Genomic DNA, 17,294 nt, shown 5'->3' on the forward strand with positions numbered 1-17,294 from the left:
GCCACGGCCCATAGGTCAATGAGGGTTGGGGAGGAGGCCTCCTTTTGTAGCACCTACCCTGCGTCTTATTATAATCCTGCTTCCTCTGAGGTTAGTAGAAATGAGGCAAAGGTTGGGGCTTAAAGTGCCTCCTCAATGGGGTTGGGGTATGTAGACCTAGTGACTTCAAGGTGGCCCTCAAATCCTTTAAGTGGTGAGCTAAGAGTCTGTCTGCTCTGAAGAGAGAGATGCACTCTCGAAAGGAAGGTCCTGAATTGTTTACTGCTCTTCATATAGAAGTCTGGGTTTGCAATGAGGGAAGAGGTGGGGCAACCCTACCCTCTGATGCAATAGAGTACAACCTCCTTGTCTGAGGTGCTTGGGCCTGATGGAAAGCCTAGGGTGTCCAAAAAGGCCATTGAACAGGTACCTGCCACTGTGCAGTCAAGGCCACTGGTGGAAACCCTTGGCTCATATCAGCCATCAGGTACCAGCGGTCAGAGTGGTGTTGGCTCCTGCGGGAGCTGTAGCACTCTGGTTTGGAGTTAGATGGCAAGAAGTCACTCCCCAATGACCACGGGGGAATGGTGCCAGTTAGTATCAGAGTGGTGCCAGGACGGGGGTGACTACTGCTGTGAAATCATCGAGATTTTCCCTTTGATGGCACCTGTGGCCAATGCTGTAACCATTCTCGTTTCCAGTACCTGTTCCTACCTGATGGGGGAAAGCGGTATCGGGAGGGACAGCAGGTCTCTTGCTGCCTGGAATGCCTCTGGTGTAGATCGAAACGCCATCACTGCACTCCTATGGCTCTCACTCGGAGGAGACTCCAATGGTACCAGACTTGACAGTTCCCCTTGCTAGCCTGGAGTCGACAGTACCAGACTGGCAGCCAGTGAGCCCGAGTGGCCCAACATGGGTCTTACTCTGCCAGCTTCCTTGTGACCAGAAGGCTTCTGAGTTGGGGAGCGTCCTGTCTGACTTTTTTTGTTTCTTCGGCCCTGAGCATCCCCATGAGGGGTAGATCTCCACTGCATCGGAGAGCCCTGGTGATGCCGAGAGTCCTGGGATGCAGATGAGGAGTCCTTTCTTGATGTCGGAGAGGCTGGGCTATGCTGCCTGTCTCTCCGAGAAGCCAGCATGCTTCTCACCAAGATGGAGGTGCTCGGTATCAAGTTGTGACTTGGCTCCCGAGGGGGGACAAAAAGCCATCTCCATGAGGAGGAACTTGAATCTCTGGTCCCTGTCGTTTTGGGTACAAATACTGTAGCTGTCCCACAGGTGAGATTCCCCCACACACTTAAGGCAAGAAGAGTGAGGGTCACTAATTGGCATGAGTTTATGGAAAGTCTCACACTACTTAAACCTCGGAAACCGAGGCATGCCATGGTACCGAGGAAGAGGAAACCCCAGTAAGCAGAGTCCTACTCTATTACCACTATCTAACACTAAAAGTATAATAACTACTGTTTTATGAACTATAAACAGGAAAAAGAGACATAGTTCACTGGGTAGACTACTTGTATTGACACAAGGATGAACAGAAGTTCCAGCAACCGTCACAGGTGGCAAGAAGGAACTGAAGGGGTGGTGAGTCAGCAGGCCCCTATATAGCAGCGCTATGAGGGTGTGACTCCAGGGGACACCAGAGCCAACCCAACAGATATCACTGAGGGGAAAACTTTCTGGCGGCGGTGCATGTGGTGCACGCACACCTACATTGGAATGGATATGAGCAAGCACTCAAGGAAGAATGGTTGTTCTGAAACATCATATCACTCCCCTCTTGGTTTAGACTCCTGATTATAATGCTGTGCTTGCTAAAAGCCGCATGCAGGACAGCTCTTCACCTTTCTTCCATATGAGAAGCATTTACTATTGTGTGGAGCAACAGGGGACTATTGAAACATTTTTTTAAAATGTGTATGTTCCTCACAACAACATACACTTCACTTCAGAACAATATTACCAAAGCTAATTGTTTTAATGGTTTTTACATAAGGGAAGTGCTGTAACTCTAATATTGGAATACCTGGATCAAATTGCCAGTTTGTTTATCTTTGTGACCTGTTATAAAACATAGGCAATTCACCCTGACAAAAGAAAATGAATTCTCTTGTGTTAGAAAAACAGATTATGTTGCTTATTTACATCTAAATCTTAAGTGTAAATGTGTGTGGCAGGTCAATAAGTGGATCAAATCAATGTTTCCGAAGTAACGTTCCCCTAAATCAGATTTTTTAAAAAGCATTCTATATTGTGATTTTCTTCATTACGGCCATGATGAGAAAGTGATGAAGATAGAACTTTAATCCCTGTGGAAAAGGTCACAGCATTAAGCCTACCTGACTAGATTTTCATTGTCTCCAGTCCCCTTGCATGTAGCACATTCAGTTCTTAAATCCTCTGACTTGGGTTTCTTTTGTAGAACAGACTGCCTTTGCCGTCTTTCTCTAGGAATACGTTCCTGTCACAGAAGAAATCAAAAGAAAGGGGTGGGGAGGGGGAAAGCAAACATTTTCAATTATAGTACTGAAGGCAACATTACACACCTGAAGTTTAATATTTTGTGAATCTAAGTTAAAAAAATACACTATTATCCCAACCTCAGGCTTTTCTTCTTCAGGCACAAAGCTTCGTTTTCGTCCTCTAGTTCTCTAAAAGAAAATACATTTAGAAATTAATTTAATTTAACGCAAAATGTCTTTACAATTAATCTACTGTTCACAAGAGAAATATCTGCAGAAATCTGTTAGAAAAACTATTGAACGAATGCAAAGATAACTACAATTGTAAACATTCGAGCACTTTCCTTAGTCTTTTTGAAACTATTCAATACATAGCAACATCAAAAGAGTGTGTGATTACATTTATTTAATGTATTGGATTGGAGGTGTGGATTCTTGTTCCAGCAAAATAAATTTCAATGGTTTTCTTCTCAGATATATTCTAGAAAAATACAGAAAACCTTCTATAGACCATTGCAACCTAACAAATATATAATTTACACATATATGGGAACAAACTATTTGTAAGAGTAGAGTCCAATTCCTCAAGCATGTATGCAAGTGCTATACAAGATCCACTAGCTCTAATCAAGATACTGTACTGTTATTTATCTGCGTACAACGTCCTGTAAAGCATTTTAAACCTAACCTCAAATCTTTGCCCCCTCTAGAAAATTATTTCAGTTCCCCCTCTGCTTCATTTGAGCAGAGAAATCCATACTCTATGATGTTATCCAATATCTTTTATAGGCAGAGCCAAGATCAACACATTTACTTATCTAATTCACCTACCCTTCATGAGAAGAGGGCCAGAACACACTCCTAAAATTGAAAGCTTTTGAGACATAACTAAGTATTAAAATGATGAAAATCTGAAGTTTAATGTAGACATCACCTTGTACCCCTGGACAGTTTTAAGTGTCCCAATCATGACATGCTAGGAAATTTTAAGCATTTTGTCCCCGAAGGAAATGGGGAAACATTGCTTGTGAATAAAAGGGTAAAAATAAAGCAGGACGCATTATTCCTTCTACAAATATAAAAGATCAAAGTGCTGTGCTAGCACAGATCTGCTGTAGAAATGCTTACAACAGGTGTGCCGTGTCATGACAAGAACAGCTGCTGTGGTAAACAATTTTAAGAGAAAAAGAAAGAAAGAAAGAAAGAAAGAAAGAAAGAAAGAAAGAAAGAAAGATAAATAAATAAATTAAGGCCAACTTTAATCATAATATCAATGAATACGAATCACTGTTTTATTAATATTTCCTCACCTTCCACTCCATAATCTGATTAAGAAATGTGAAAAAAAAATGAAATGCTTATAGAATATAAAAGCTTGGACCAAAATTTTCAAAAATAGGGAGGGGGCTAGAGTTAGGCTCAAAATCCATATCTGGGCATCTTCCCAATGTTCAAAAGTGAAGAGCACTCAGTGAGGTCAATGGATGCTGCTAGAAGCTCAACAGTGAGAAAAACATTATTTAGGTTCCTGAATATGAATTTAGAAGCCTAACTTTAGGCCTCTATTTTTGAAAATCTTGAACTGGTTATTTTAATGCACACAAAACATACATATATACCTATTTTCTGTGTGTAACAATAAATAATAAGGTTTTACATTCCATAACCATCCTAAACTTTTGGATTTTCTTTTATACACATAACGATATATATAACACCATTAATTATGTGTACGAGTATATTATGCACACAATTTTATTATATATTTTCTTTATACTCCAAGGATATTACAATTTAATACCATAGATCTGCAATGAATAGGAAATAAAAATTCTTTTGATAATACCATGCATGTGCATTGTCTCTTCATTTACTCAGAACGAATGAACATTTAAACAAATAAATGCCAAAAATTAACAGGCATATTGCTATTAGTTGCATCTCTCCAAATCTAATTCATATTTAAGTGAAGGAAATGTTTCTGTACTGTTTCTGTACTGGGGAAATTAAAACTGTTCAATGTTAAGTAGGACAACTAAGTCAACCCCCCAAAACCTTTTGTCAGATTGAACAGCTTTCAATGTATGCATGTGCCTGGAGAGAGCGATGCCAATAACTATCTGGCAGATGTTTATAAACCTGCAGCATTAACTATATATCAACATTCACAAATACATATGGAAAGATTAGACAAATATCTTTTAAAATTATGAAACAAAGTACTGAAAACAAATCATAGATTAAAGCACTCAGAAAATAAAACAGAAAATATGCAACATATTTAAACAATGTGAATTTAATACCATCTGTTTTCACTGGCTACTAGCACAGAACAGATGGAATGGTTATCACCAAAAGTGAAAACTATTCCAGGATTGCCAATTGACTGTAGAATATAATTTATTTAATTTAGTTTATACTAACAGTGCTAAGGGGAAAAAAACATACTATAATAAAACATAAGAGGTTTCGGTGATCTCTACAGCAACAAATTTTGAGGTTTCAAATCAAGTAAGCAAGTCACACACAGAAGTCCACCTTGAGAGAGTCACTACATTTATCTCTCTTAAACCACAGTATTAACTGTAACCTTCATGTGCTAAACAACTGGCACAAGCTGAACAACACCCTTCCCCTCATCGCCCCCAAAAACGCTTTCTAGAAAACAAGAAAAGAAAATGAAGCTGAGAAATTCAGGGATCATTCCAATAACACTGCTCTACAGCCAAAATGCTTCTGAAATAAATGTAGTCAAACTTTACTAATTCTGGGTCATTGAGAACGAAAATGATGCTTAAAACTGTTGATTGGCTCTAGTTTTCAAGATATGCTATTGGGTCAGTATATACCACCCTTGACTTGGGAATGGCGGAGGATAAGTGAGTTATAAAGGGAAGGGATCTCAATTTAAACCAGAAATGACTAAAATACATCTTTGACTGGATCTATGAATAAATCTATGACTGGGTTTGGACAGTACTTGCTTTTTAGGCAAAACAATGAATGATGCAATCTGAAGCTGGTATTGCGTCACACATGATATGAATTGCATCATGTTATTTTCCTAGAAGTCATGGATGATGCAATCATAACGAAGCTTACATCACTCTGCTGAACAAATTGCCCTATATCAGCTCTAGAAATCATACAGTGTCATGCTCTCTTATTTGTCAGTGTTTGATTTTGCAAAGGGACACATTTCTGTTTAGTCAAAGTGAGCAGAGATGCCTCCTACTTGTGTGAACAGTGCAGATAACTTCTGCTATGTTTGTGGTGAAGTGACTTTTGCATCACAAAAGCGCAGTATAACCACTATGGTTAAGAAAGCCTATCACCTTTATTTTGGCTGCAAAATTGGAGATCAGGACAAGAGATGGGCCCCACACATATGCTGCAACACTTGTGCAACAAATCTTCGCCAGTGGTTGAACAGAAAAAGGAAATCTATGCCTTTTGCAGTGCCAATGATTTGGAGAGAGCCAACAGATCATACCAGCAATTGTTACTTCTGCATGGTGCCTCCAGTTGGGAAAGGTGTGTCAAAGAAGAAAAAGTGGACTCTGCATTATCCAAATATTCCATCAGCTATACGCCCAGTACCCCACAGAGAAGGACTGCCGGTTCCTGATGCACCAGAATCATTCTCACTTGAGTCAGACGAGGAAGAGGATGAAACTTCTGGTCCTGAACCATCAATGTCACATTTTCTCCCATCCTCCTCCTCTGACCCACACCTCATAAAACAAGGTGAACTGAATGACCTTGTCAGGGATTTGGAACTACCCAAGACTAAGGCAGAGCTGTTGGGCTCCAGACTACAGCAGTGGAATTTCCTGGCAGGTGATGTTAGGGTTTCCATGTTCCGTGACCGTCAAAAGGATCTTTTCCCATTCTTCTTCATGGAAGGTGATCTTGTAGCCTGCAACAACATCGATGGTGTGATGGCAGCCCTCAACATCGTTCACGATCCAGATGAGTGGAGACTGTTCATTGATTCATCGAAGACGAGTCTTAAAGCTGTTTTACTGCATAATGGCAATGTTTTGCCATCAATTCCAGTTGGTCATGCAGTCCAGATGAAGGAAACCTATGACAACATGAAACAACTTTTGAGGTGCATAAACTATGACCAACATCAGTGGCAGCTTTGTGGCGATTTGAAGGTTGTTGCTGTCTTGCTTGGTCTTCAGACTGGACACACAAAATTCTGCTGTTTTCTCTGCGAATGGGATAGTCGTGCAAGAGATTCCCACTACAGCAAGAAAGATTGACCACTCCGACAGTCATTGGAGCCTGGAAGGAAAAGTATTCAGCATCCACCACTTGTTGAATCAAGGAAGATTTTGTTACCACCCTTACACATCATGCCGGGTCTGATGAAGAACTTTGTCAAGGCCATTGACAAAACACAAGCAGCTTTCAAGTACCTCCGTGGAAAATTTCCAAGGTTAAGTGAAGCTAAGATAAAGGAAGGTGTCTTTGTTGGTCCTCAGATTCGTGAACTTCTTCGAGATGATGCATTTGACCATGCACTGCGTGGAAAGGAAAAGACGGCATGGAAAGCCTTCCAGTTAGTGGCAATAAATTTTCTCGGAAACAACAAGCCAGACAACTACAGGTTGTTGGTGGAAAACCTCCTCAAGGCATACAAAAGCCTTGGTTGCAACATGTCACTAAAGATACGTTTTTTGCACTCTCATCTAGATTTTTTTCCACCGAACTGCGGAGCAGCGAGCAACGAGCAGGGCGAGCGATTTCACCAGGACATTGCAACAATGGAGAAACGCTATCAGGGCAAATGGAGCCCATCAATGCTTGCAGACTATTGCTGGACAGTGACAAGAGATGCTCCATTTAATGAATACAAGAGACAAGCCAAGAAACGCCAGGTAGACACTGAATAGGACTAAACTATGTACATAATAGTTTTTTGCCTTTTGTTTCATGATAAATTTTATTTATATAACCCTTTTGCTGATTTTTAAAGTGTTACATAAACAGGACAGGTGAAATATCATGTAAAGCAACCATAAACACATGGAAAGACCTAGGTTTACAATTTATGATTAAAACTCTACTATCTACACAATATACATAGACATAAAATGTATAAACTTAAATATCTTAGAAACAGTAGCCAATCAGTTGTTTTAACTGTCATATTTGAATTCAGCACATCAAAATACATAATAAATAGCACATTTTATCTCTGAAGCAGACAACGTCTCAAAAATTGTAGACTAGTGTAATCAACCACAAATGTTAAAAAGAATGTTTTGATTCACTGCTGGTTAGCTAGTTACAGCTAGTTGATGCAGCTGTATTAGAGTACTGCAGGAGAGTGGGTTAGAATGTCTTTGTCCTATGAGTAGGTCTACACCAGGGGTCTCAAACTCAAATGACCATGAGGGCCACATGAGGACTAGTGCATTGGCCTGAGGGCCGCAACACTGACCTCCCCCGCCTCGCTGCCCCTGGCCCCGCCCCCACTCCTTCCATGAGGCCCTGCCCCATCTCTTCTCCACCTTCTCCTCCAAGCGGTTTTAATAAAATATATTCTCAGTAAAGCCCCCCCCCCACTGCACTGGGCTGCACCACCACTCCTCCCCTGCTCTGCCTCTTTGAGGGGTGGCAGGTTTGTAGAAATTTTGGTGGTGCCCAGAACCTGCCCCCCCAAACTCCGCCCCCACCTGCTTAAGGCTCTGGGAGGGAGTTTGGATGGGAGAGGGGGTCTGGGGTGCAGGCTCTGGGATGGAGTTTGGGTGCTGGGTGCAGGCTCCAGGCTGGGGTAGGGGTGCATGCTCTGGGATGGAGTTTGGGGATAGGAGGGGGTGCAGCTGTGAGGGCTGTGGATGAGGGGTTTGGGGCATTGGAGAGGCTCAGGACTAGGGCGGAAGGGCAGCCTGCCCTGCCCTAGTGGAGGGGGGCACTAGGACCCTGCGGCAGCAGGTGATGCCGGAAGCTGGCAGAGCAGAGCGGAGCCAGCATGAGCTGCAGGCTAGGGGCAGCAAGTGAGCCCAGGGGACACTTGGGGGAGGTGCGTGGGGGCAACAGGTGGGGCCGGGGGAGAGACCCAGCCCCAAACATTGGGGAGCAGTGCGCGGGGAGCTTAGCTGCCACATAAAATAACTCGGGGTGGGGAGCGGGGGTGAGGGGAGTTTGGCGGCGACAGGAAGTAACTGGGGCGGGGAGGTGCGGGGAGCTTGGTTGGCCGCAGGGAAGAGCTCCACTGGCTGCATTCGGCCCGCGTGTTTGAGACCCCTGGTACACTTGGTGGCGGGTAGAATACAGACACCGCACATCCAGCTAGCATAGGGATACCAGTGTAGACAGTGAGCACTGGTTAGGTGAGTAGACTACAAACACACCAGAACCTTAGGGAATATACCCTGCACATCTTCCTACAAGCCCAAGCAGGCCTTCCCACATTACACTGCTATTTTTAGTAGTGAAGTGTCCCACTGTCTCCCACTGCCAAAGTCTTTCCCCTCTGTAGTGAAAGACTCCGGCAGCAGAGACAGGCTCCAGCAGTGGGGAAAGGATCTAGTGGCTGCTTTCTGCTGAAGCCTTTACCTGCTGCCTCCCTCGTGCCAGAGTCTTTCATTGCCATGTGTAGCTACATACCACAGTGTGGATGCAGCCTGCCTTTCACTGCAGCGCGTAGCTATATGTACCCTACATGCCGCCACAAGTGTAGACAAGTCCTATTGTGATGCTTCCTGGGGTACTCAGGGTTGTGAGGCACCTCACCACCACTTGCCTTTAGCATGAATGAGCCTTGTCTGTGCCTGCTGTGGATCAACTCCCTGAAACTACCAGCCTTGGCAACACAGATAGCACCTTCCAGGCCTCCACAGGTCTTGCCCTCTCTGTACAGGTTAGTGATAGACACGCACCAACACCCCGAGTTCTTTGAGAATCCATTTGGAGCGCTCGGCCTCTGTTCCACAGAACTCTTAGACACTATTCCCAAAATAATAGTACATATCAGCTTCTAAGAGTCAACTTAGGATCACCACTTTGCTTAATACATAATACTGAGATTACAGAGATATACAGAGATAGTGAAAACAAAAATAAATTTACAATTAAAGAACAGGGATTCAAAAGACTGAGTAAGAATATAGGAAACAGTTACATATAAAACAAAATCATAATACGATTCCTAGAAACTAAACTTAACAAACAATCCATTCCTCTATCTACTACAAGATGGCGTATCCCCAGTTTTTCCCCGCAACATTTTCAACCAGTTTGGTTGAGACACCTTCTCATAAAATCAAGCCTGCTGGCAGGCTGTCCTCACAGATTGAAGGAACACCTGGGGATTCATCTGTACCCTAGATATAGTTTCAAAAGTTCACTTAAAAGTTTCACCCCTGAACAATATAACTCCTGCTGCTTTTGTTTTTTTCCTCCAGCCCACATAATCTATTGATTAGCATTTTGCTCACACCGTAAATGGGCATTCATTGTGAAGGATACAATACTCAATTTGCATATAACCAGCCAGAGTAAGAGAAGTATCTCTCGCTTAACTTGCAGACCTAGAGAACATGATTTGTAGTATATATACGTAACTTCACATATTTTCTATATATACACATCTCACAATGATTATGATTGACCAGTGTAACACAAGCTTTTATTAGAGATCGTACATGGCATTCTTTTGGTGAACCCAGGGATCCCTGTGCCCCCGACCGTTGGCATGAAGAGGTCACACCTATATCACCAAGTAACCAAACATTCATTGATAACAAATTAGATAGTACAGACTGAGAAAGGATTTCAGTCGCTCCTAACTTGCTCAAATAACTTTTTGGTTGTAATTTTTCATGCTTTGTCTCAGTCCGAAAGTAAATCATCTATGGAAATATGTTTATACAAAGTTGGTTCAGTGATTCAATAGTTACACGTGGGGAAAACAAACTGATACCCTTTGTTACTACTCCAACTGAAACTGCTTTGTTACCATACAAAGCAGGATTAAAAAAAGATCTGGTCATTTATATGGAAAATTAAAAAATCCAGAGTTACATAAGTAAGAATTTTTTAAAAGTTTTGAAAAAGGTACAAATCCTCAAACTTCAGGGCATAAGCCAACACTGACTGAGTAATGAAGAAACATTGTTTTATGAACATTTTATTCCATAGTTCCCGACTTTGTGGTTTCTTGCACTTCTGAGGCATCTGAAACTGGCCATTGTTAGAGAAAAGACATGGGACCATATGGACTACTGGTTTGATTGATATAGCAATTATGTTCCTGTACTGTTACTTAAAAGCAGAGGAAGCTAGAAATTTCAAGCCTCTCTTGTCTTGGTGTCCTCTCTTAATAAGGAAAAATAATTTAAGTTTTAAATAAAAATTGTTCTGTATTTTTAAGTTCTCCACATGTAAAATAGTTCTGTTCTGAAAAAGAGTATGTAGAAATGCCAGCCTACTCAACAGATCTGCTCTCTGTGTGTATTCAGAACTGGATCTTGTCACTTGAGCGACAAGAAGTTACTCACCTTTTGTAGTAACGATGGTTCTTCGAGACATGTGTCCATAGGGTGCTCCATTGTAGGTGAGGCTGCATCTCTGTGCTGCTGATCGGAAAACTTTGGTATTAGTGTCCATCAGGCCTGCACATGAGCTGTCTCTCCTCATGACCCGCCAAGAGCTTAGCCAGCACACATTGGCTAATCTCCCTCAGTTCCTTCACCCATAGAGTCATTGACAAAAACTCCGAAGTAGAAGTGTCCCTATGGGTGCTCCACTCTAGGTGACTCCTGAGCAATATACCTATCGGAGGGCTGGGGCTTCAGAGTCAGGTCAGTTACAGATAACAGTACTGTGGAGCTGTAGATGGCATCAGAGGCAGAATCCACAGTAATTGCACAGTGTTCTGCGAAGGTATGCCCACGTCGCCGCTCTACAGATTTCTGAGATAGGGACATTCTTGAAGAAGGCGACGGATGAGATCAACCTCATGGAGTCCATGTGAATATTATCTGATAACGTTGGCTAATGCAGCCTGAGACCCACTTAGGGAGTCTCTGGGTTGAGTGTGATGTGGAAGGCTGTGGGCTGATGATTTGCACACAGAGAACCTAGTTCATAAAAGCGTTGAGGTTCATAAAAGCGCTGAGCCGGGTATTGCGAGATGCGTCTGCACTGGGACTTCAGACTAAATTTTCTCTGTTGTCATGTAAATCCCTAACTGAGCAGAGAGTGGCCCTGGCATTTTTAAGGGTATGGAGAGAAACACCTGTTTTCTCCACAAAGAGTTTGGTGATTTCAAAGGGAAGGTTTTCAACAGTCGATTGCACCTCTTTAGGGAAACCGGAAAGGTGTAACCACGATCCAAGTCACATAAGCACTGCCAGGGAGATGTTCCAGGCCACAGTGTCAGCTGCCTCAAGGGAAAACTGTAGCGCTGTTTTGGCTACCCATTGTCCTTCCTGTATGATAACTTTGAACTGGCCACGCTGTGACTCTGGAAGCTGATCAATGAAGTTGTCAAGTTGCCAATAGTTAACATAGTTGTACTTCGCCGTTAAGGCTTTATAATTGGTGTTTCGAAACTGAAGCACGGCTGAGGAATAGGCTTTCCTTCCAAAGAAGTTTAAGCGCTTGCAATCCCTATCATAGGGGGTAGATTTCATTTGGTGCTGACGACCCCAGGAGTTTACCATGTCCACGACTATGGATTTGGAGGGAGGGTGGGAAAAAAGAAATTCCGTCTCCCTAGCCAGAACATAATATTTTATGTAGGCATAAAATATGCTGGGCTCTGCCATATGGTTTTTGCAGGAGAACCTCGTTGATGGGGAGGGCTATTTTAGAGGTCGAGGAAGAGTGTAATATGACAAGGAGTTTGGGATGGGTGTCCTTGACTTCCTCCAAGGGTATCTGCAGTGCATCTGCAACCCTTTTTACCAATTCCTGGAAAAGCCGGAAATCATCGGTTAGGGATGGTGGCGGGGACATGGCAGCCTCATCTGGGGAGAAGGAGGTTATGTTGGTCCTCAGAGTCAACTCTTCCTTGATTCCACTCTCCTGCTCCTCAGCAATCTCCTCTGGGGGTTCCAAGGTTCTAGACACCATAGCAGAGGGGAATGTCTCAGGGGCTCAAGAGAAAGGCTGGGAGCTCGAGAAGTGGGGGATGATCTGCAGCCCAGGGATCCCAGTACAGCCACTGGGGCAACGGAACAGAGGCTGGTGGCAGTGCCCATGGCTGGCCTACCAAGGTGTACTCAAGGAGCCTCTTCATAGTGGGCACCATACAGCGCATCAGAGGAGGAGTAGGAAATGGTCTTCTCTAGCTCATTGTTCGACTACTCACTCAAAAGTGGACTCAGTGCCAAGGTCCCAGTGCTGAGAAGGGGAGACTCCAATATGTCAGATACCTGGACATCTCGAGTGCTGGAATTCCAGGGGTGTCGACTGACCCAGTGGTGGTACGGAGAGTGCTGGGGATCTCACCCATACCGACCGCTCCAGTGTCAGACGGGACGTTAATGATAGTGCCAAAGGTACATAACGTACCAGCAGTGTCTTCTTATCGGAGTGCCGTTCATTCCTATTTTTGTGAGTTGGTACCATTGACTCGGTGCCTGTCCCCATCAGGTCCTTAGGTGCATCAACAGTACCTGCCATTCCAGATCTTCATGAGCCATGGGTACCGGGCTGGGACTGTCTCACCGGAGATCTTTTGCGGCTAGCTCAGTATTCTAGGGACTTCCTGCTTTCTTTTTCAATGACTTACAAGAGAGGTCTGCAGCTGATTTCTTCAACCCACAATCCTTGGATGTTGAGGACCATGGGGAAAACTCATGTCTGCTAAGTGCTTCTCAGCACAGGTCTAGGGAGGGTTGGTGGGCTGCCTCAATGAAGATGATCTTCTGTAGCAACTTCCTGTCCTTTTGAGACCTGAGTCTAAGCTGCTGGCAGAGATCACACTTCTGTGGAATGTGGCTTTCCCCAAGGGAGCGTATGCAGCAAGAGTGATTGTCTGCCACAATGCCTCTTTGCAGGAGAGGCATTTCTTGAAGCTTAGTGAACCAGGCATGCCCCGTGGAGGGGAAAAGGGGAAAAAATTAAGTCTTTTTTTTTTTTTTGATTGGGGTAGAGAAGAATAAAGAAAAGACTACACTAAGGCTACATCCATTTTACCGCTGCATCTGTGCCACTGTAAGGTCTCCTGCGTAGCCTCTCTATGCCAGTGGGAGAGAGCTCTCCCGCCGGCATAATTAAAGCATCCCCAATGAACGACGGTAGCTATGTTGGCAGGAGAGCGTTTCCTGTCGACATAGTACTGTCCACACCGGCGCTTCTGTCGGTGAAACTTATGTCGGTTGGAGGGTGTTTTTTCACACCCTGACCAACAAAAGTTTTGCCAACAGGAGTGCTAGTATAGACAAAGTCCAAGACTAAGGAGACTGTCTAACTACTAAAAATGCTAAAGAAGTTAATCATTGCAAACGGAAATCTAATGGCTCCATCTGTAGCCAGAGGCGGCTAAGACGGAACTGAGCGGGGATGGGCGTCTTAGCCTGGGGCACCAGGAGAGACAATGCCTGTGCAGGCCTAACAGCAAAGTTCTCTGATCAGCCGCGCAGGGACACAAGCACAGTGGAGCACCCATAGGGACATGACTCAAAGAAGAAAAACAAGTTTTCTGTGCTTTTTTTTTTTAAAAAAAAATGAGTATTATTTCTGCAGTACCAAACACTGCTAAGGCTAAGTGAACTGATCATTCTAATCCATCCTTGCACTTCCTCAAGGACATCCTTTGGCAGTGAGTTCCACAGTCTAGTCACACATGTGAAAAAATAATTCCTTCTATCCATTTTGAGTCTGCTGCCTTTCAATTAGATTTACCATTCCTTTGTTCTTATTTTATGAAACTAGGAGAACAGAAGCTCCTGACCTACTTCCTTATACCATTCATTATTTTATATACTTTTATCATGCCCCCTCATTTAACTCATTTCTAAAGCAAACAAACAATCTCTTCATATTGCAGTTTGTCCATGCCCCTTATAATCTGTCACCCTTCTCTGTACCCCCTCTAACTTTGCCATATCCTTTTAGAGAGTGGGTGATCAGTCCAGGACACAGTATTCTACATAAAGGTGTACCATTGATTTATATACTGTGTCCAATTCTGGCTGCCACGATTTAGGAAAGACGTGAACAAATTGGAGAGTGTCCAGAGACGAACAACAAAAATGCTAAAAGGTTTAGAAAACCTGACCTATGAGAAAAAGTTTTAAAGAAACAGGCATGTTTAGTCTTCAGAAAAGAAGACTGAGGAATAATAATAATTCAAATAATTTGAGGTTTGTTACAAAGAGAGTGGTGATCAATTGTTCTTTGTGACCATTGAAAGTAGGACAAGAAGAAATGGGCTTAATCTGCAGCAAGAGAGATTAAGGTTAGACATTAGGAAAATCTTTTAACTGTAAGATTAGTTAAGTTCTGCAATAGGCTTCCAAGGCAAGTGGTGAAAGTCCCATCACTGGAGATTTCTAAGAACAGGTTGGATAAGCACCTGTTCAGCGATGTTCTAAATAAACTGTTTTAAAATTGGGATCTACAGACCCCATGGGTCCTTACAGACTGCACAGGTCTGCAAAATATCTCATCTCATCTCATGTCTGCATTGCCTAACGATTAAAACAGATAAATCTACTATTTCTGTTTACATAACATACTCCATGGTGCATGAACGCTACCGTAATACTCACATTGCATAAGCATCAATGTAAAAAATCTCACTGCTTTGCAACAGCAAATCAGAAGTTACATCCATTTTACTGATGACTGATATGTCATTGTGGGTGGAAGTGGAATATGTTTTTACAGTGTCAGAGTAGCAGCCGTGTTAGTCTGTATCCGCAAAAAGAAGAACAGGAGTACTTGTGGCACCTTAGAGACTAACAAATTTATTAGAGCATAAGCTTTCGTGGACTACAGCCCACTTCTTCGGATGCATATAGAATGGAACATATATTGAGGAGATATATATACACACATACAGAGAGCATAAACAGGTGGGAGTTGTCTTACCAACTCTGAGAGGCCAATTAATTAAGAGAAAAAAAACTTTTGAAGTGATAATCAAGCCCAGGCTATCTTGATCATCACTTCAAAAGTTTTTTTCTCTTAATTAATTGGCCTCTCAGAGTTGGTAAGACAACTCCCACCTGTTTATGCTCTCTGTATGTGTGTATATATATCTCCTCAATATATGTTCCATTCTATATGCATCCGAAGAAGTGGGCTGTAGTCCACGAAAGCTTATGCTCTAATAAATTTGTTAGTCTCTAAGGTGCCACAAGTACTCCTGTTCTTCTTTTTACAGTGTGTGAGCAAATTACATTGAAAATGGATACCTTTTTAAAACTTCCTCATACTAGTACTGCTAGATGTGCTGAAGCCATGGACAATGCAGAGTCAAGTAGTAAGAAACAAATGAAGAACAGAAAGTTTGACAAAAGTTGTATTGATTTTGGTTTTATGGAATTTAGTGATGAATGACCGCAATTTATTGCATGCTTACAAATCCTTTCAAACAAAGCAATGAAACCTGCAAAGTTGAAATGACATCTCACAACAAGGCATCTGGAGTATAAAGATAAATCCAGAGACTTTTTTCAATGAAAGAAAGAATGCAATTGACAGAAAATTCAAATGACAAACATAATATTGGTTCCAGAAAAGGCTCTGAAAGCATTTTTCCTAACATCACTTTGGATTGCGCAGAGTAAAACATCCCGTACCATTGGAGAAGAACTGGTTCTTCCAGCTGCTATAGCAATATTCAAAGTGATGGTAAGTGAAGATGCAGCAAAGAAACTTAATGCTATATCACTTTTTAATTACGCAGTTAGGAGAATTGAAGAGCTTTCAAATGATGTAAAATGCCAAATAACTGAAAGGCTACGTACAAGTGAATAGTTTGCAATTCAACTCTATGAGACAACTGATGTTGCTAAAGCAGCACAATTATTAGTTTTTGTTCGTTATGCTTGGCTGGGGGAAATTTTTGAAGATTTTTATTTTTGTCAGGAGCTACCAGAACAGACAAAAGATCAGGAAATAGTCAAATTATTGAATGATTTCATGAAAGCTAAATCACTGAATTAGGAAAAATGTGTTGCTGTTTGCACAGACGGTGCTATGGAGTGGTGGTGTGGCAACAATACGAACCATTAACCCACAGGTAATTGTAACACACTGTAACCGGCTTTGGCAGAGTACTTTTTATTTTAAAAAAATATAAACGGGGAGGAATATTACTGGGTTCGGGATCCGTTCTCAACTTTTGCTATGTCATTTTGCTGTCTGAGTGGAAAAGCAGAACAGGTACTGCACACGGACTACACACGGAAAATTAAGTTTCAGGAACAGACACCTTGCCAATTTTGGCCAACTGTTGCTGCAGTGTACCCACTTTTAGTTATAGAAGCAATGAAAGTGCTGCTGCCTTTCCCAACAACATATATATGTGACGCATCATTCTCTGCCATGACAGCTATGAAGACAAGGTTCAGGTCCCAACTGGAAGTGGAGAATGATTTACAAGTTTCCTTGACAGCCATCAGACCAAGCATAGACTCTCCAGTAAGAAGCAGGCACATCTCTTGCTTCTCCATCTCACTGATATTTGTAAGTACTCTTATACTCTTTTTATTAAAGCGTTACTAACAGTACGTGTTCTATGATGTACACATATACTTTTGTCAAACAATTTCTTAATTGGGGGTCCATGATTAACATTGCATTTGAAAATGGGTCCATCAATAAAAAAAAAGTTTGAGAACCTGGTCTAGGTGTACTTGGCTCTGCCTC

General features: G+C 42.5%; 1 protein-coding gene across 8 annotated transcripts in view; it reads right to left on the reverse strand.

The window, feature by feature from the left end:
* Positions 1–17,294, reverse strand: part of PHF14 (PHD finger protein 14) — a 271,070-nt gene that overhangs the window by 142,514 nt on the left and 111,262 nt on the right. For 7 of the 8 annotated variants that reach the window (XM_054020325.1, XM_054020323.1, XM_054020322.1 and 4 more), the window contains exons 15-16: positions 2,586–2,636; positions 2,325–2,446 (exon numbers count right to left, since the gene is read on the reverse strand). The exons of the other annotated variant lie outside the window; for it this stretch is intronic. In XM_054020325.1, the coding sequence (XP_053876300.1) occupies positions 2,325–2,446; positions 2,586–2,636 (173 nt within the window). The remainder of the gene's footprint in view (positions 1–2,324; positions 2,447–2,585; positions 2,637–17,294) is intronic. 8 annotated transcript variants of the gene reach the window in all.

The sequence above is a fragment of the Malaclemys terrapin genome, chromosome 2, assembly GCF_027887155.1.
Source record: "Malaclemys terrapin pileata isolate rMalTer1 chromosome 2, rMalTer1.hap1, whole genome shotgun sequence".
Taxonomy (NCBI): Eukaryota; Metazoa; Chordata; order Testudines; family Emydidae; genus Malaclemys; species Malaclemys terrapin.